The sequence below is a fragment of the Hemicordylus capensis genome, chromosome 2, assembly GCF_027244095.1.
Source record: "Hemicordylus capensis ecotype Gifberg chromosome 2, rHemCap1.1.pri, whole genome shotgun sequence".
Classification (NCBI taxonomy): Eukaryota; Metazoa; Chordata; class Lepidosauria; order Squamata; family Cordylidae; genus Hemicordylus; species Hemicordylus capensis.
The window spans coordinates 234,017,210-234,036,640 of NC_069658.1; the positions used below are offsets into that span (position 1 = coordinate 234,017,210).

The 19,431-nt window shown below is 47.5% G+C and overlaps 1 protein-coding gene across 1 annotated transcript in view; it reads right to left on the reverse strand.

The window, feature by feature from the left end:
• Window positions 1-548: 548 nt before the first annotated feature.
• LOC128343845 (zinc finger protein 850-like) overlaps window positions 549-19,431 on the reverse strand; it is a 60,573-nt gene continuing 41,690 nt past the window's right edge. The window contains exons 10-15 of the mRNA XM_053293278.1: window positions 9,795-9,905; window positions 8,753-9,279; window positions 7,819-7,942; window positions 7,259-7,338; window positions 6,920-7,046; window positions 549-4,236 (exon numbers count right to left, since the gene is read on the reverse strand). Of these exons, the coding sequence (XP_053149253.1) occupies window positions 2,699-4,236; window positions 6,920-7,046; window positions 7,259-7,338; window positions 7,819-7,942; window positions 8,753-9,279; window positions 9,795-9,905 (2,507 nt within the window). The 3' untranslated portion in view covers window positions 549-2,698. The remainder of the gene's footprint in view (window positions 4,237-6,919; window positions 7,047-7,258; window positions 7,339-7,818; window positions 7,943-8,752; window positions 9,280-9,794; window positions 9,906-19,431) is intronic.

Below are 19,431 nucleotides of genomic sequence, written 5' to 3' on the forward strand. Positions count from 1 at the left end.
GCAAGGAGGTTCGCTGTTGCCCCATGGACTTACTAAAAATGGAGCGCTGGCGGGGAAGAGCGGCAGGAGGGGTAAGTGCACCCTCCCCCACCCTTAAAGCAGCAACCTCTGCCTTTGAACCGGCAGAACCACCCGCCATTCGAACCGGTTCGGAAGCCCAGGCCCATAAAGGGCCTCCGAACCAGTTCTGTGCACATCCCTAATCTCTGCACTCTCCCAAGAGCTGTGCAGTGAGGATTCACTGCCCCCTCTACCATGCCCTGCAGCTAGACTGCTATTGGGCACATCTGCCACCCCCCCACAAATGCCTGTCAACTGGGTCACCATTGGGCATCTGCCCGCCTCGCCGTTGACTTGGGCAGCTGGGTTGCTGCTAGGCAGGTGAGCTGCCCACTCCACCATGCTGACTGGTTGGGTTGTCACTGGGTTGTCAAGTGTGAGATCACCCACTGGCTCTCTGTTGAGCTCAGCATGAGGGAGTGGCGACATGAGGAGCAGTCAGTCAGTCAGTCGGCTTGGAATTTCCAGCCCAACAATGGGGGCATGCACCCCATGCTAACAACGATGTGGATTCAAATCTTTGCTTGAGAGGCAGGAAAAGAGCCAACCCTGGAAGCAAGCGACTATGGCACTCCCCAACACACCCAGCATCTATGCACCACCTGGCACATGGAACATTAAATTATTATGATTATTATTTATTCAATTTCTATACTGCCCTTCCAAAAATGGCTCAGGGCAGTTTACACAGAGAAATAATACATAAATAAGATAAGATGGATCCATCGAAATGTCCTCACACCGAACCCTCCGTAGATGTCACTGATGCAAACTTCTCTCATGGCTTCAGGATAAATGTCCCAGGAGCAGCAGGTGAAGGTGGTGTAAAATAAATCAAGCGAATGTCATTATTTTTTATTTCCTGATAGTAATACAATGTCACTCTAGTAATACTAGTTGCATGAAAACATCTGACAGTAATTTCAGCAGAGGAAAATTGTCTTGGCCTGAAAGATTCCCCGCACCTCTGCTCTAAACTTTCACATCTTCAGTGAGTGATCTCTCCACCAAACCTACCTCACAGGGCTGTAGTGAGGAGAAAAATAACCCTGTACACCATCCAGAGCTCCATGGAAGAAGGAGCTATAAATATAAATGCAAAACTTTAATATATGAGCCATGCTAATGATGGAAGGGTTAAGATGGGCACAACAGCCCATCTTCCAAGACGGAATCCTCATGGAGACTGGGATGCAAAAGTCTCAAGCTTTCTAGGGTCCCATCCAGTGCTTCTGCAACAAGCAGATGGTGCTACTGAACATGATCAGAATAGGCTTGGGGGCTCCGGTGCCCTCTCATTGCTGGAGGTCATAATACAATCTGGGAGTTTCTGAGTTGGAAGGGACTTCAGAACCCTCCTGCAGCAACCTGCTCCTCAGAAAGGGAAACTGCTCCAGCATCCCTAACAGGTGGCTATCCAACTTCTCTTAGGAAACTTCTAGTGAAGGAGAGCTCACCACTGCATGAGGCAGACTGTTCCACTGTCCAACCACTGTTACAGTTAAGAAATTCCACCTAAGGCCTAAACTAAATCTGCTTTCTTAAAAATGTCAACCCAGTGGTTCTAGTCCCATACACAAAAGCATAGGAACACAGGAAGCTGCCTTATACCAAGTAAGACCCTTGGGCCATTCAGCTCAGTATTGTTTACACCATCTGGCAGCGGCTTCTCCAATGTTGTAGGCAGGAGTCTCTTCCATTCCTATCTTGGAGATGCCAGGGAGGGAACTTGGAATCTTTTGCATGAAAGCATGCAGACGTTCTTCCCAGTGGCCCCATCCCCTAAGGGGAATATCTTACAGTGCTCACACATGTAGTCTCCCATTCGAATGCGAACCAGGGCAGACCTGCTTAGGTCTGGGGTTGTTACAGGAGGGTTTTTACAGGAGGGCAGAGAGGACAATTCAGCAAAGAACAAATCTGTTCCTCCTATGTCAGAGGTGCTCAACCTGTGCTACTCCAGATGTTGCTGAACTACTACTCTCATCTTTCCCAGCTGCAAATTTTATTGTGGCTGGGGATACTGGGAGTTGTAGTTCAGCAACATTTGGAGTACCATAGGCTGAGAACCCTGTTCAATGCAATAGTCCTTCAGATATTCGAAGACAGTTCTCATATCTCCCCATAGTCTTCACTTCTCCAGGCTAGCGATACCCAGCTCCCTCAAACATTCCTCATAGGACTTGATCTCCAGCCCCCTCACCATCTTGGTTGCCCACCTCTGATCCCCTCCCAGTTCATCAATGTCCTGCTTACGGGCAGCCCAGAACTGGGCACAGGAATCCCAGTGAGTATGCATATTTTTCTAGGCCAGGATTGAGAGGAGTAGTGATTTTATTCCTGACCCTCTATAGTGTCCTTGCCATTAACAAAAAGGTCCCTCTAAGGAGTCTGCAAAATCAGGGACTTACTTCTCTTTGGAGTGAAACAGAACCAGTTCTGCATTAGAGTTAGGCGCTTGGCTGACTGGGAGGGACATCTTAATAAAGAGGCGTCTCTTCCACTAGAACAGACCAAGGGAGCAGCTATGCTCATGACTGAGGAACATATACAAGGCCCACACTGTATTTGAAATGATCTCTTGTCTTTACTACTTAAAGATCATTGACTACTTGGTACCTTACTGAAAAGAGATAAGTTATGAGAGAAGAGACAAGCTGCTACCCAAGGGGCTGATAATTTCGGAGTATTTCAATGGTCTCTCCTGTAAGTGGATGTTTTGGTGTTTGTTTAGATTTGAAAGGGACCTGAAACTCCTTCCACACACTGAACATTGATATGGTTTTTCCCCTCTGTGAATTCTTAGATGTTGATTAAGATTGGAGTTCTGAGTAAAGCATTTCCCACATACTAAGCATGGATATGGTTTCTCTCCTGTGTGGATTCTTTGATGGGCAGCAAAGGCTTGTCTTTGACGGAAGCTCTTTCCACATTCTGGGCACCGATATGGTTTCTCCCCTGTGTGCACTCTTGAATGGACAGTAAGTTCTTCGCTCTGGCGGAAGCTCTTCCCACACACCGAACAATGATATGGTTTCACTCCCGTGTGGATTCTTTGATGGCGAGTAAGGTGTGAATTCAAGCTGAAAGCCTTTCCACACACAGAGCACTGATAGGGTTTCTCCCTTGTGTGACTTCTTTGATGGTAGATAAGGTCATCATTCTGGCTGAATCTCCTCCCACACAGAGAGCATTTATATGGTTTAGAGTCTGTGTGGATTCTCTGATGGGCTGTAAGTTGTGCATTCTTGCTGAAGCTCTGTCCACGTACAAAGCACTGATTTGGTTTTTCCTCTTTGTGGTTTATTTGATGGCGAGTAAGTTCTGAGGCCTTTCTGAAGCTCCTTCCACACACCGAACACTGATGTGGTTTCTCTCCTGTGTGGATTCTTTCATGGTAAATTTGATCTTCATGCCGACTGAAGCTCTTCCCACACATTGAGCACTGATATGGTTTCACGCCTGTGTGGATTCTTTGATGGCGAGTAAGATGTGAATTAATGTAAAAGCTTTTCCCACAAACTGAGCATTGATATGGTTTCTCCCCTGTGTGGATTCTTTCATGGTATATTAGGTCTTGATTCCGGTTGAAGCTTTTCTCACACATCGAACATTGATATGGTTTCATCCCTGTGTGGAGTCTTTGATGTGAAGTAAGACTTGATTTCTTTATGAAGCTCTTTCCACACACTGAGCATTGATGTGGTTTCTCTCCTGTGTGGATTCTTTCATGGTAGGTAAGGTCTGAGTTCCGGCTGAAGTTCTTCTCACACAGTGAGCACTGATATGGTTTCATGCCTGTGTGGATTCTTTGATGGCGAGTAAGTTGTGAGTTCTGGCAGAAGCTCTTTCCACAGACAGAGCACTGATATGGTTTCTCCCCTGTGTGGATTCTTTCATGGGAAGCAAAGTGTGATCTGCTGTTGAAGCTCTTTCCGCATTCTGTGCATATGTATTTCTTCTCACCTAGATGAATTCTTTGATATGAGCTCTTGTTTAAGAGATTTGCCCATTTAGGGTATTTATTCATTGTGCTTCCTTTGCAATCCTTTCTTTGAACCGTAATTTCATCGACGTCAGAGCATTCAGCTGTATCAGATTTCTTCACCCACAGATAGTTTGCTTCCATTTTCCATCTCTGAGGTTCACAATCTCTCTCACTCTCCCATCTATCACCTGCAAGAGAAAACAAAGTTTCCCCAGCAAGGGAGAAATGGAGCTTCAGATCACAGAAGAAACCCAATTTGCTGATTTTTGAAAAAACACTACGTAAGTCTCAAATGAAAGCAGATTCTGCCACGTATTAAGTACCCCTGTTATAATGACCTGTAACTAGCAGTCAGAGTGTGCATAAACATAGCTTGACTACTGTAATGCACTCTACATGGGGCTGCCTTTGCATGTCGTACAGAAGCTACAATTGATGCAGAATGTGGCAGCCAGACTGGTCTCTGGGATAACCCAAAGAGACAACTGCACTAGCTGCCAATATGTTCCAGTGCTAGTTATTATACACAGTGCTAGTTATTACCTACAAAAGCTCTAATGGCTTAGATACAGGGTATTTAAGAGAGCGCCTCCTTTGTCATGAACTCTGCCGCCTATTAAGATAATCTGGGGGGGTCCAGTTACAGTTGCCACTGGCTGATTTGGTTGTGACTTGGGACCAGGCCTCCTCTGTGGCTGCCCCAGGGCTTTGGAACACGCTTCCTGTCAAAACAAGCACTTCTCCTTAAGACCCTCAAGACAGAATTTTTTTAATGTCCACTAATTAGTTAATTTAATCAATTTTAGATCTTGCTCAGGTTGAATCAGGAAGGTGCCACTCTGAATGCGTGCGTGTACACTGCATTAATACTACCGCCTGGAACAAAACTCATTCCGCACACAGATGAAAAGTTAGAGAGCACTGCTTAGCAGCTGCCATTGGTCCAACTACTACTACAACCATGTATTTCCTGCTTTTCAATAAAAATGTTCCAAAAATGGTTCTTTCCACCAAGACTTCTTTATTTGTGCAAAAAATAAAATATCATTCACCAGATGCTACAGGTTAAAGCAAAAGCAGTCACAGTGTAAATGCACCATCTTCAGTTGTTAATACTGACTGTCTCAGCAGTTCTTAAATTTCTTCCCTTGAGATAAGCAATACGCGGGGGAGAAAAGAGGGAGGGAAACATCACAGCTGCAAGTAAGGAATCTCGTGGCAAGGAATTTAAGAACTGCTTTAAAACAAAAACAAAAACTGTGAATCAGTCATTTTAATTTTTTTTGACAATTCTTAAAAAATGACAATTTAAAAACAGTTTAAAACCATTAACAATTAAAACATTTAAAACAGTTTTAAAACCCTGGAAGGCCAGGCCAATCAGATAAGGTTTTAAGGGCTCTCTTGAAGGCCAACAATGAACTCCAACCATGGAATTCTGCAGAAGTGCATTCCACAGCTCAGGAGCAGCTATAGAGAAGGCCCACCTCTGAGTTGCCACTAGAGGTATCTGTTGGTAACTGGAGATGGTAACTGTAGACAATATGGCAGCTGGAAATAACCTCAGTGGTCACTCTCGGCCCTCTAGGAACTGTGGATATGTTGGTTTTAACCCTTTCGTATCCAAGGATAATGAAAATGGGTGTCAATTAAACACCTGCAGATATGTGAAACCACAGATGGTGAATCTGTGAATACAGAGTTTCCCTGTATTTGCAGTTCAATTAAAAAGTGGAAATAAAATAAATAAATAAATAAATAAATAAATATTTTTATGAAAGGAAACCATCCTGTACCAGATTTGACCAGAGGGGAGTTATATATATTTCAGGATGGTAGGGAGAAACCTGGATCTGAGGAAGTACAGGAAAACCCTGTTATCCACAGCAGTTCTATTCCACTGGGCCAGTGGGGAGGGGGGTAGTGAAACCACTGATATCAGGGCATTAGGGTTAAGGGAACATAGGAACATAGGAAGCTGCCATATACTGAGTCAAACCATTGGTCTATCTAGCTCAGTATTTTCTTCACAGACTGGCAGCAGCTTCTCCAAGGTTGCAGGCAGGAATCTCTCAGCCCTATCTTGGAGATGCCAGGGAGGGAACTTGGAATAGGGGGGTAGGTTCCCAAGGCAGTGAAAAATGGGGCAAAAAGGACTGAAAGCAGGGGGAATGGGTGGGGGGAGAAGTGTCCTACCAAGCTATGTGTCCTGCCCCCCCCCCACCAGCTGTCCAGCAATGTCCCCCCAAAGTCCAAAATTCTGGGGGTTTTCCTGGTAAAATTGTGTTTTTTTTACTCCCTCCACCTGCCACAAAAAAATCTCCTGTCCAGAAAATGGAAGGCAGAAATGATCTTGGAGATCATTTCCGCCCATCCCTGACCTGCGAATACATGAATCTTAACCCTTTAATTGCCAATTTTTATTGTATATACTGAGGTCAGGTGGCAATTACCCGAAAACCATGGATGCCAGGTCCATGATTAGCGAGGTTTGCCTGTATTAATAATTACTTCAGCCAACAGGAGTGCAGCCCTTAAAACTCCTGTGGAAATCTCCCTCCTGATGAGGAAAGCATAGGGACTTCCTTCAAGTTTTGTATAAGCATGAAGATGAGAGTGTGAAAATAGGTTCTGCAGGAATTGTTGAAGAACTAGATCTCTCTCTTATGTGCCAAAAACTAGACCCAGCGGAGGCAAAGCGAGGGATAACTCTCACCATTTGAAGACTGTGTGACCACAAAACTACTACTGTTCTCTTCAGGGTTTTACGTACGTGGCCTTGTGCATTCAAGAGAGGTGGAAAAGCCACCGACGTTCTCAATCACAGCCCATCGGGTCACCAATAGCAGCAAAGAGAGGGAGGGTCCTTACCCAGAGAGGCCAGATGTTCACAGGTTTCCTCCATGATTTCTCTGTGCAGAGCCCTTTCGTCTGGATCCAACAAAGCCCACTCCTCCTCCGAGAAATTTACAGCTACTTCCTCAAAGATCACTGGATCCTGGAAGAAGAAGGAAACAGTTTCTCTTCAGAGATAAGGTAGCAGTACAAGAAGACAGGAAAGGTGAGGTGGCTGGTAGTTTCCCCAGGGGCATTTAAAACTTTCTTTGGAGGGCGACTTTGACAGCATAAGCTGGGGGGGGGGGATGCAGATTATTTCAGGCCAAAGGAAAAACTGCACCCCGTTTCCCTCGTGCATGAGCCCTCCCTTACCTTATCCAGCTGCACTGAGACTGTCTCTGTTCCACCACAAAGAGTAGAAGGCCCAGAACTGAGAGTCAGTGGGATTCCACCTGTGAAGGGGACCAAAATGATGCCTGAGGATTCAAGGGTCTTTCTCGTGTTGGATTGTTTTATGTATTATTTCTAAATACTGTCTTTCAGTCATACAGTCCTAAGACAGCCTACACCCGAGAACTACATAATTTTTAAAAATAAAAAATCTGGCAGCATAATAAATACAGATTCAGACAGCCACAGTACAAGAACTGAAACCAGACAATATTAAAAGACTATGCCAATAAACACATCTCCAGCTGCTGCCAAAATGTTTTCCTCACACACAAAGTACCACCCAGAGTGCAAGAGCAGGCCAGAGATTTCAGGAATACCCAAGAGAAAGAAACCAAGTAAAGATATGCCCCCTTAATCCTCCTCCATTCCTCTGGCCTTTCAAGCTGATCTTGTACCTTCCAGGAAAGATGGGAAGGCCATGAAATCAGCAGGCCACCTCACAGAAACCCTTTCAGCAAATCCACCCTATTACTCCTTACCTAGCAAAGTGGCATCTTCTTCACTCTCTTCTACAGTCCATCTGAACAGTGGTCTCTCGCTGGGGTCAGAGGCAGCCTCCTCTACCTCGGAGAAATCAGGAACCGCTTTTGACACCTTTTGGCCCTGAAAGAACAGTGTGAAGCCCAGAAAGGGAATGGGGAGGCAGATTGAGAAATAGTTTACACCTAGAACTGCTTTCTCCCTTATAAACACAACCACACAGACAGTTTTTTCCTTGGGGATGCATCACCACGCTCACTGCTTAAGGTACCCCAAGACAGGATCAGGTAGGAATGTACATGAAATTCACTCAAATCGATTTGAATTTGAATCAAATTTGAATTTGAATCAAATTTGAATTTGAAACCATTGAATAGAGTGGAGATCCGATTCAACTTCAACATATTTGAATCGATTTGAGCAAATATCCACCTTATTCAATGGTTTTGAATTAGAATCAATGCAAGTTTAATTTGAATTTAGATTGATTCAAGCAAATTTCATGCACATCCCTGTTCTCAGCAGTGGCTCCAGGATGGTGGAACTCCTGGTCCAGGGAGGTCCCCTAAGCTATGTCTCTCTTGGTTTCCAGGCACAAGGATGGGCAACATCATTTCAGAGGTAACACAGTTTACATTTCTGGTTAAGAATAGTAGTGGATTTTGTGGCTCACTATTTGTGGCTGCTATATTTTTTCTCCCTTCATGTCTGCTAATTTCTATTAAAGTACTCCTGTTTTAAATAAATTTTCCTAGCTATGTGATGGGGTTTTTAAAAATCTAAAGGTAGAATATCAACATTTCAAAATGGAATGGCAAGGTAAAGTATAGTGGGAACAAATAGGAACAATTACAGAACAAATATGGGACAAGAGTTCCTGGAACCTTTCCCCTCTCCCCCAAATGGGTAACAGAATGAAACTGACACTCTCACCTGCTGCTCTTCCTGCTTCTTGGCCTCCGCCTGGCTCAGGAGGAAACCTTCTGCCAGGGCCACTGCCTGGGAACTGGTCTCTGCTCCACATTTTCTGACCCAGCTCTCCATCTCTGGGGGCAGGATGGTCAGGAACTGCTCCAGGATCACCAGGTCCAGCATCTGCATCTTTGTGTTTTGTTCTGGTTTGAGCCACCGACAACAAAGGCTGTAAAGTTGGCTGCAAACCTCTCGGGGCCCCTCAGCCCCCTGGTAGTAGAACTGCCGAAAATGCTGGTGCCATATATCGGGGCTGGTGGTGTCCTCACCCAGCATCTTCTGCACATTTCCCCCATAGTCTCCCTCGCTGTTTGCAGGCTGGATGGCAAGAGGGCTTCTTCCTTCTTCAGCGACAGCTGAGTCTTCCTCTCCCATCTTTGCTGTGTACTTGAAGGGGCTGCTTCCAGAACTACTGAGAGATCCCCTTCGACTTCTGCAAGCTTCTCTTTTAACACAAAGACCGCCAAGGCAAGAGGGGCTCTTAAGATCTGTGAGACCAACATGTGACTTAGGCTCTCTCCCTGCCTTTCCGCCCTACATACGGAAAGCCATCAATCCCCACTTTCCTGCCTGGCATCCCCTGCAGCACCCCACTCCACCCCCCAGATTCCACAGAGGTGGAAGCATCAGACATCTTCACCTTCCTTCCAGAGCAAGGGGCCGCTCAGGTAATGACACACAATCCCCCACTCATGCAAATGCCCCCTTCTTCCTAGTGGATCCATCCTCCCCACTCTACCCCTTAGACGGAGCCCCTCCTGCCTTCTAGGCCCTGCCTTTGTTTTTGCATTTGGGGACCATCCTGCTATTATCGCCTCTAATCTATACGTTTGGGCGGGGGAGGAAAGAGCAGATCCTCAGTGGGGAGCTGAGAAAGAGGGGATCTGCCTCTCCGACACACTAAAGCCCCACTCCCGCCCCTGGGCACTTCCTAACTCCCCATCCCTTCCTTCCGTGCATGGCCTTCCCTGCTGGACTACCCATGCATTCCGAATTAACTCACCAGGTCCCCGGACAAAGTTGGTGCAGCAGATCAAGAAACCAAGGCGGGGCGGGTTTAAAGGGGCTGGAGGAGAGTCTTCCACTGCACAGCCTCTTCCTCTCTCAGACCGCTCTAGGAATCTCCACTCTGTCACTTTAACTCACTGTCTGCCTTGTCCTTCAGGATGCTTCCTGCGCGCTGCATATGCTAAGGGCGCAAAGCAGACTTCAAGGGCGGGGCGTAAGTGGAGTGGAGTTCTCCAAATGCTGGCTCATCTTCTGGCCATCTGCTTAATCCGGAGTAGCGGGAGCCTCCCTCTCTCCCAAATCCAGTTCAAGAACTGGGACCTACTAGTGCCAGTTGGCTATCGGCCCCCTCCAGTCTCGGAGGCAAGATGCCCCTAAATACCAGTTGCAGGGGAGCAACAGCAAGAGAGAGGGCATGCCCTCAGCTCTTGCATGGTGGCTTCTCCCAGAGGCAGCTCTGGTGGGCTATGCTACAGTTTGATACAGGATGCTGGATTAGCTGGGCCTTGAGCCTGATCCAGCAGGACTGTTCTTACGGACCAGCTCTGTGGCCAAAAAAGTCACTCTGAGGATGCTCCAAACTCTCTCGGCCTGCTCCCCTTGGAGACGAGGCAGGCGGGTGGGCAGAAAGAGAAGATGGAGAGGCTTATGGGGTCCATGTGCAGCTTCATGAAGTGGCTAAAGTCTTTCGTTGCTTGGGGGAAAGTTATTTTTCTTTGAAAAGAGCCAGTCCCGGAAGCAAGGACCTGGTGCTCCCCACATGCCTGAGCTCCTGGCACATGAAGGTCATTAAGTTAAGCATGAAATAACCGTCCCTGATGCAAACTTTCCCAAGAGCAGCTGTGGTGTGGTTATGGGGAATAATATTGCAGAAAAGGTAAAGGTGCTATGGGAATGATATTACAGGAAAGAAGTCAAGAGTGTGGTGAAAGGGGCCAGGTTTTATGTGCTAACCCTTTCACACCATGGGTGCTTTCCAGATTACATGCCGCAACGGGTAACATGCTTTGGCTTGGCAGGATCGTATTGAAACGACCCCCCAGAATCTCAAACTCCTATAACGGGAAAATACAGCTTTTTGTGTGTGATGCACATGCAATGTTGTAGCACTATAATGCAAAGATAAAATCTGAAAGAAGGCATTGGGAATGTGAATGGCACTTTGCTGTCAGCGTAGAACTGGTGTCACAGCAAAGGAAGTACGAAAGCACACTTAGCAGATCCGTAGTGATACTGTTATTGGGTTTAATCTGGAAAGTGCCCTGGTCTCCCTCCATTCATTTAGAACCCTCGGTGTCATTGCCCCACCACTCTCCTATGAGAGAGACTTCAAAACTATATCAAAACTAGTATTTTTAAGCCCGTTAAAATAACGGGCGCTAGTACCTTTTTGTTGTTGTTGTTGTTTCCTTGTTCCTCCCCTCCCCCACTCCCTCTTGCCCCACTCCCTCTTGCCCTCCCCCCTCCCCAGAAAACTCTTGCGCTCCACCCACCACCCGGCAACTTCACTCACTTGACGAAAGTGGGCCCGGGCCCAGTCTTCCCCTCGCCACCGCCTCCATGGCCATGCTGCCGGTCCGGTCTGGGCCGCCCCCACCCCCGCCTCACATTCCCGGCCGGTCTCCCCGGCCGGGCAAGGGCCCTAAGGTCTCTCAGCCGCCCGGCTTCGGCGGCGGCGCCAGGCCTCGGCGGCGGCTCCACCGCCACCTCAGCCAGCTTCCCCCGCCGCCTCCTCCCCCCGCCCGGCTTCGGCGGCGCGGCCAGGCCTCGGCCATGGCTCCGCCGCCGCCTCAGCCGCGCCTCGGCCAGTGTCCCCCGCCACCACTTACCCGGCTTCTTCGGGGCAGCTGCTTCTGGCCGCCCAAGATGGCCGCCGGGTGCTGGTGGTTGTGTCTCCCTTGCTCTGTTCTGGGCATGCACTCTGCGCATGCCCAGAACAGGCCAGGGAGGCACGGACACCAAGCGTTTTATTAGAGAGGATTATATCAAAACCTCTTAAGGTAGCGCGGGCTTTCCAGCACAAATAAAGGTTAAGGTGATTTTTTAAAATCTAATGTATTTAAGTATGTATAAAAAGCATGACAGTTTGCAGACCAGGTTAACATGGTCAAAATGTACAAGCAAGTCATCTTTCTTCCTGTCTGGTGCTTAAGACAGGAGGCTCAGCAGATCTTAGTTCTTAAGCTGCACATCACAAAACAAAAGCTTGCACCAGAGTGATCTCTGCACACTCCCAGGAGCAATGCAGCGAGGACTCAGCTCAGAGTCCCTCAGCTAAGCTAAGGCAGAAGATAACATTCTGGAATCAACGAGCCCAAGAAGTCACAGACAAAACTGGTGTCTGCTTTGACAGGAGAAAGGTGTGGTATTCCCTGTCTGACAAGAACTCTGAAAAGTAAATTTAAAATCTCCCTCTTGGATTGGAGCAGATGCATGATGGTATTTCAATTCCCCAGAACATTCAGTTCAAAAACCTAATGTTCTCCTCAACAGTGGTAGGTTCTTACAGATTAGGAAATGTATTTGCCTGATGGCTTGACACTTTACAGCTGGTTGATAGCAGGCTGGGTTAGACAAGGAATATACAAAGTAGTAAGGCCAACATGTGTTTGGGCCTTTTCAAAATGGAATCTCAGAACAAAGGAAAGGTCTGGAATGACTTAAAGAGTAGCCTTTCACCACAAAGATCATGTCGTTCTTCTTCATTTTCAGATAATACCGGTAATGCAATGCCACAAGAAAGTGTCCATCAGTAACAACAATAGGGCAACATTTTCTTTGAATATCCTGCAGTGTTTCCTTCATCCTCATTCAGTTTTGACATCTGCAATGTGTGACTCTGCGTCTGTCACTTATCTCTCAGCCTTACCTACTTGCAGGGTTGTAGTGAGGATAAAAAGAGCCATGAACACCACCCATAGCTCCTTGGAGGAAGAGCAGGATATAAATGCAAAACATTAATAAATGAGCCACGCAAACCATGAGAGGGTGGGGTGGGATGCAGCAGCAGGGGCAGTGAATCTTACAAGGCACAATCTGCCTGGATTTGGGAATGCGAACACATCATGCTTTCCATGTTCCCACCCAGTCATTTGCCAACCAGCAGGGGGTGCCACTCATCATGACCAGAACAGAAAAGGAACAGGGGGTTCAAAGCAGTGTTTCCCAATCTTTCATCCAAGGCGCAATTACATTCAGAATAAATATATTGGGGCACACTCCACCCCCCCCAACATACCTATTTTTAGTGGCAGGAAAGATGCCACACTATTTTTATTTATTTTAGTTTTCCCCTGTCCTGTTTGTTCTCATATAATTTTTATTCTTATTCATATTCGTAGCTGTCCCTCGCGTCCCTGCTGGAGCGTATGCACCCCACAATGCACCAGGAAGGATGCCTCACTCCATGAGCCAGCGTCCTTACTGGTGCATTGTGGGAGTTTAAGCTCTCTGCTTTTGGAGCTGACTCAGAGCGAGGCAGTGCAGCACACAGGCCAACCACCCATAACATGGTAGCGTGCCATGGCACATTGGCTTGGAAACACTGGCCCTCAGTGCATTTCCACTACTGGACAGAATCAGCAAGTTTTCAAGATGAAATGGACCTCAGGGGCTTTCTGTTCCAATCCCCTACTCTCTCCCCAGCACGGGGGAGCTGAATTTCACCTCTGGAGGTTTTCGGCTTGAGAAAACCTGCCCTTCTGCTTGGGAACCCCAAGCTTGGGAGCCCCAAGCAGAAGGGCAGCAGCAGCCCGCAAAACTGAAAGGCGCTACCTGAGCAAACCCCACCCCCACCTGCTTTCCTCTCCTGACTTTGCCATCCATTTATATCAGAATATTGATTGATTAAGTGCTCTCAAATGTGTGTTGACTCTTAGTGACCACATAGATAGATTCTCTCCAGGATGATTTGTCTTCAACTTAACCTTTAAGGTCTTTCAGGGGTGCGTTCATGGCTGTCATAATCGAGTCCATCCATTTTGCTGCTGGTCTTCCTCTTCTTCCCTTCAACTTCCCCCAGCATTATGGACTTCTCAAGGGAGCTGGGTTTTCACATAATGTGAAGTATGATAGTTTGAGCCTGGTCATTTGTGCCTCGAGTGAAAATTCTGGATTGATTTGTTCTATGATCCTTTTGTTTCTTTTCTTGGCTGTCCATGGTATCCTCAAAAGTCTTCTCCAGAACCAAAGTTCAAAAGCATCAATGGTTTTTCTATCTTGCTTCTTCAAAGTCCATCTTTCGCATCTATAGAGTGTCACGGGAAAAACCATTGTCTGAACTATTCTAATCTTTGTATGTATAGAAATGTCACGGCATCTAAATATCCTTTCCAAAGCTTTCGTTGCAACCCTACCAAGTGCTAGTCTGAGGCGTATTTCTTGACTGCTGGATCCTTTACTGTGGATGGTCGATCCTAAAAGGCAGAAGCTATCTACCACTTCAGTGTCTTCATTCTCTATTCTGAGGCTGGTTGCTGTGCCTGTTGTCATTCATTTAGTCTTCTTTACATTTAGTTGTAGTCCCATTTTCTCACTGTGCTCCTTGACTTTCATTATTAGAGCTTGCTGATCACCTGCATTCTCAGCTATCAGAGTGGTGTCATCAGCGTAGCACAGGTTATTGATGTTTCTTCCTCCACTTTAAAACCGTGCTCACCTTCTTCCAATCCAGCTTCTCTCAGTATATGTTCAGCATATACGTTGAATAAAGAAGGAGAAAATATACTCCTATGCTGATCTGGAACCAGTCTGTTTCACCATGTTCCATCTGGACTGTGGCTTCCTGTCCTGTGTAAAGGTTTCTCATGAGAACAATGAGATGTTCTGGGACGCCCATTTCCTTAAGGATATTCTACAACTTGACATGGTCAACACAACTGGTTCCATTTATGACCCCAGTTGGGATTTGGAAGGTCCTTGTAGAGCAGATGATGCAAGATTGCCCCATTATGGATTAGGTTGTGGCAAACTCAGTACCCTTTGAGGGCGAATATGAACAATGGGAGGGGACTTTGGCCCTTTCCTGTTTGGCTCTGATATTCTCCAATAGTTACATTAGTAGGCCCAGAGAAAGACCCTAAGACCAGTTATTCTCTTATGACTAAAATTACTATGTTGGAACTTCTATCAGAGGAACAAGACTGGTGTAAAATATATACTGATGGCTTCTGGACTATATAGGGAGACAGGGTTTCTGCCACTTTAGTTGTTCCTGAGTTGGGAATTAAAAGGAGATACTGGGGCGCTTCTCACGATCAGCAAAAATCGGGCTAGCAGAGGCTAGCCCGATTTTTGGTGACCGTAAGAACCACCGGGCTTGCAGCCGAGCCCGGTGGTTCTTGAGTGGCAAACCCGCTCGAGAACCCCTGGTAAAAAGCAGGTTTGCAGAGCGAGCGGTCCAGCAAACCTGGTTTTTACCATCGTGAGTAGCTGCGGCGCGGCTTCGTGCCGTGCCTACTTATGGGTAGACCCCCAGCCGGGAGGCGAAAAGCTGCCTCCCGGCTCAGGGGTCTCCCCAGTATGCCCTGCACACTCGCGCAGGGCATACTGGGGCTTGTGGGGCCCCCGCTCCCCCCACCGGCTCTGTCTCGGGGCTGGCCATCGTTTGGGCGGCCAATACGGCCGCCCAGGGCTCCCTTCCCGCTCACAGGTTAAAACCGGGTCTCACTGATCGTGAGACCTGGTCCACTGACTATGGGAATCAGCTATATTGGGCAGCAGCGATATAGGAAGATGCTGAAGGCATAATCTCATACCGCGTGGGAAATGACAATGGTAAACCCCTCCTGTATTCTACTAAAGTCAACCACAGGGCTCTGTGGGCGCCAGAAGTCGACACCGACTCGACAGCACACTTTACCTTACCGATTAAATGACAGGTTGAGTATTATATTGGCCGAACTAATTGCTATTATGTTGGCCCTGAAATGGGCTAAGGGATTGTCTTTGTGGAAAGTTCTAGTTTTCTCTGGTTCCCAATCTGTGCTGGTTAGGAATTCAAAATGGGGGTTTGCAGTGGGCACCTTCTCTGGTCGGTGAAATTTGCAACCTTAATAATGATCTGAGATCTAGAGATGTTTTAATAAAATTTTGCTGGATTCCTGCCCATGTGGGGATCATGGGAAATTAGGAGGCTGATTCTATGGCCAAGAAAGCCTTGGGGAAGGGGTCCATGGATTTTGAATTTCCATTATCCTGGTCTGAGATTAAGGGTCAATATGTGAAGCTGTTGAAAAATGAATGGCGGTATAGATGGGACACAGACTGTACAGGATGTTGTTTTTATGACATTTCCCCAAATCTTCCAGACATGGATTGCCAGGGCTCTTTTCACAGAACACAGCAAGTTGCTACTCTAAGAATATTGTCTGGACATTGTGGTTTGCATGAAAACTGTTTTTACTTGGTAAAGTGGAGTACACATTGTGCTCTGTGTGTGGCCTCCCTGATACTGCTGATCATGTCCTATGCGAGTGTAGGAGGTATATGAAGATAGTATTGAATTTTTGGAGATTTTGCAGCTACTGGTTTTTCAGGACTTGGAAACACAGACAGTTTTTAGTGCCAGGGAGATTCAGAACGAAGTCCTTAAGGCCTTGTGGGATTTTCTTCATGTTTCAAAGTTATGTGAAAGAATTTAACAGTGGATTTTGGACTATTTTTGAACTTTTTCGTGGTGGTTATGGCCCTTATTGGGCTGCTATGCCAACCAACCCTTAAAAGGAGAGCCCCCCACATCATGAGGCAGACTGTTCCACTGACAGCTCTTACAGTTAGGAAATTTCTCTTAATGTCCAGTCTGACTCTGCTTCCTCATAATTTCAACCCACTGGTTCTGGTCCTGTCCTCAGAAGCAGCAGAGAACAAATTTGTTCCTTCTTCGATGGGAGAGCTCTTCAGTTAAGATGGCTTTCATTTCCTGCTCTACTTAGTCTTCTTTTCTTCAGGCTAAAGATACCCACCTCCTTCAAACAGTCCTCTTGAGGCTTGCTTGGTTTCCAGACTCCTCACCACTAGGGATGTGCAAACGTGTTTGATGTTGAACCAGTTTGGTTCAACTGTTGAGAGTCGAACTGAACTACCCCCTGTTCAGCCTGACCTCGGATCAAACTCCCCTGGGGGGTTCACAAGTTTTTTTGTTTTACACTTACCCACTCCAGGGTAGTTGTTCGAGGTGGCGGTGGCAGTGGTGTAAGTGGAGGTTTCCCCTCCGCCTGCTTGTCTCCCTTATTTCCCTTTATGGTCAGGCCAGGCCATGCAGAGGCCCATTGCACAGGCACGGCAGCCTCCAAAATGGCTGCTGCACTGAGGGGAAAAACTGGTCGAAAAGTGGCCAGAGGGGTGGGGGGCATCTCCATGGACCACCCCCCTCCCCGCCGCTACCTCGGACAACTCCCCCGAAGGGAGTAAGTGTAAAAAAAATTGTAAATTAAAAAACACACATACTCATGACCCCCCCCCCCAAGACTAAACTCGGGGGCAGGGTTTGAGGGGGACCCCTATTCACCACTTTGGTCACGCTCACTGAAACGGTATCAATGTCCTTAAAAAGCACTTAGATATGTGCACAGGAATCCAAGTGAGGTTGGAGTATCCCAAGTGACGTTCATGGTTTCGGAGGTGAGGATCAAATCAAATTAGAAGGGGTTTTGTTATTCTCAATATTCATGACATTCTATCATGTCCATGCTATTAACAGACAAGTCTCTTTACTTATGAGACTGCAAAGTCAGAGACTTGCTTCCGTGAAATATAACCAGTTCTGCACTATGGTTACACACCGGTAGACTGGGAGAGACATCTTAAGAAGAAGACACAGCTATGCCCATGAGCAAAGAACACATACAAGTCCCACACTTGACTGGAAATGGCAGTAAGCTGCGAGTTCTTGCTGAAACTCCACATGCGGAGCATTGGTATCATTTCTCCTCTGTGTGGATTAATAGGAATTATGGTCTGAGCACTGTCTGAAGCTTTTTCCATGCACCAAGCCATTGTGCTAGGCAGCTGGGTTACTGCAGGGCATAAGGGCTGTCCAGGTCCCCAAAAATTTGCAGAGAAACTTTGTTGCTCCCGGGAGCAAGGGCCATGCACCACCCCTTCACTGCCTCCTCCATGCCCAGTAGCTAGGTTGCTACTGGCATCAGGAATACCTGCCACCCCCCTCCGCTATTAGCCTTGGCAGCTGGGTTGCTGCTGTGCAGTGGGGTTGCCTAGCACTCCCTCCTCTGAACACAAGAACAGCCCTGCTGGATCAGGCCCAAGGCCCATCTTGTCCAGCATCCTGTTTCACACAGTGGCCCACTAGATGCCTCTGGGGAGCCCACACGCAAGAGGTATGTGCATGCCCTCTCTCCTGCTGTTGCTCCCCTGCAACTGGTATTGAGAGGCATCTTGCCTCTGAGGCTGGAGATGACCCACAGCCATCAGACTAGTAGCCATTGATAGACCTGTCCACCATGAATCTGTTTAAGCCCCTTTTAAAGCCATCCAAGCTAGTGGCCGTCACCAGTTCTAAACCCCTCCTCCCGGCACCATCGTCTCATCCACACATTGAGACCCCTCAGCTCTGCCTGTTTTGCTGTCCCTGCATGTGGAACAGGTAGCACTTCAGAGAATGCTACCCTGCGGGGTTGTGGACTTCAGTATGCTACCAAGCAGCCTAAATTTGGCTTCCGGGACTCCCAACTGTATTTCCCAACATCATTGGTGCCAACATGCACCACGACAGCTGACTCCTCTCCAACAACTGCCCGACAGCCTACCTAGACGCAGTGTGACGTCTGCCTCCTTTGCACCAGGCAGGCAAGTAACCGTGCGGTCTACTCGCGGGTCACAGACCCATCTCTCTATGCTCCTAATGATCGAATCTCCCACTACTAAGAGGCCCCCCCAACCCCTGGAGGAGTATCCCCTGTGTGAGAGGATATGGGTGCATCACCCAAGGAAGGGGTCCCTGCTAAGGGAGTTTCCCTCTTCCTCAGACCGATGTCCTCCTTCCCTGAGACCCTCATTCTCCATGACAGCAAAAGCGCCCTCAGCCTGGGAGTGGGATGCCTCTACCACATCCCTGAAGGTCTCATCCACACACCTCTCTGCCTCCCTGAGCTTCTCCAGGTCAGCCACCTTGGCTTCAAGGGAATGAACCTGTTCCCTGAGAGCCAAGAGCTCTTTGCACCGAGCGCACACCCACGACTTCTGCCCCTCAGGCAGATAGTCATACATGTGACATTCTGTGCAGTACACTGGGAAGCAACCCCCCCCCCTTTGCTGGCATTCTACCTCCATAACTAGTTTTATTGGGTATTCAAAATATATGGGGTTTGAAGCTAGGTACTAGGTACAGTTGTCAGCTAATTAATGGTTTTTAGTTTTGCCTGCGAAGAAAATTACAAAGATTGGGGAGTACTCACCTTATTCTTGCCTTGTGTGTCTCCCCACAGCTTTTCCTACCAATCTCCTGCTAAACTCCTTCGTTAGGAGCCAGCGTGGTGTAGCGGTTAGAGTGCTGGACTAGGACCAGGGAGACCCACGTTCAAATCCCCAATCAGCCATGAAACTAGCTGGGTGACTCTGGGCCAGTCACTTCTCTCTCAGCCTAACCTACTTCACAGGTTTGTTGTGAAAGAGAA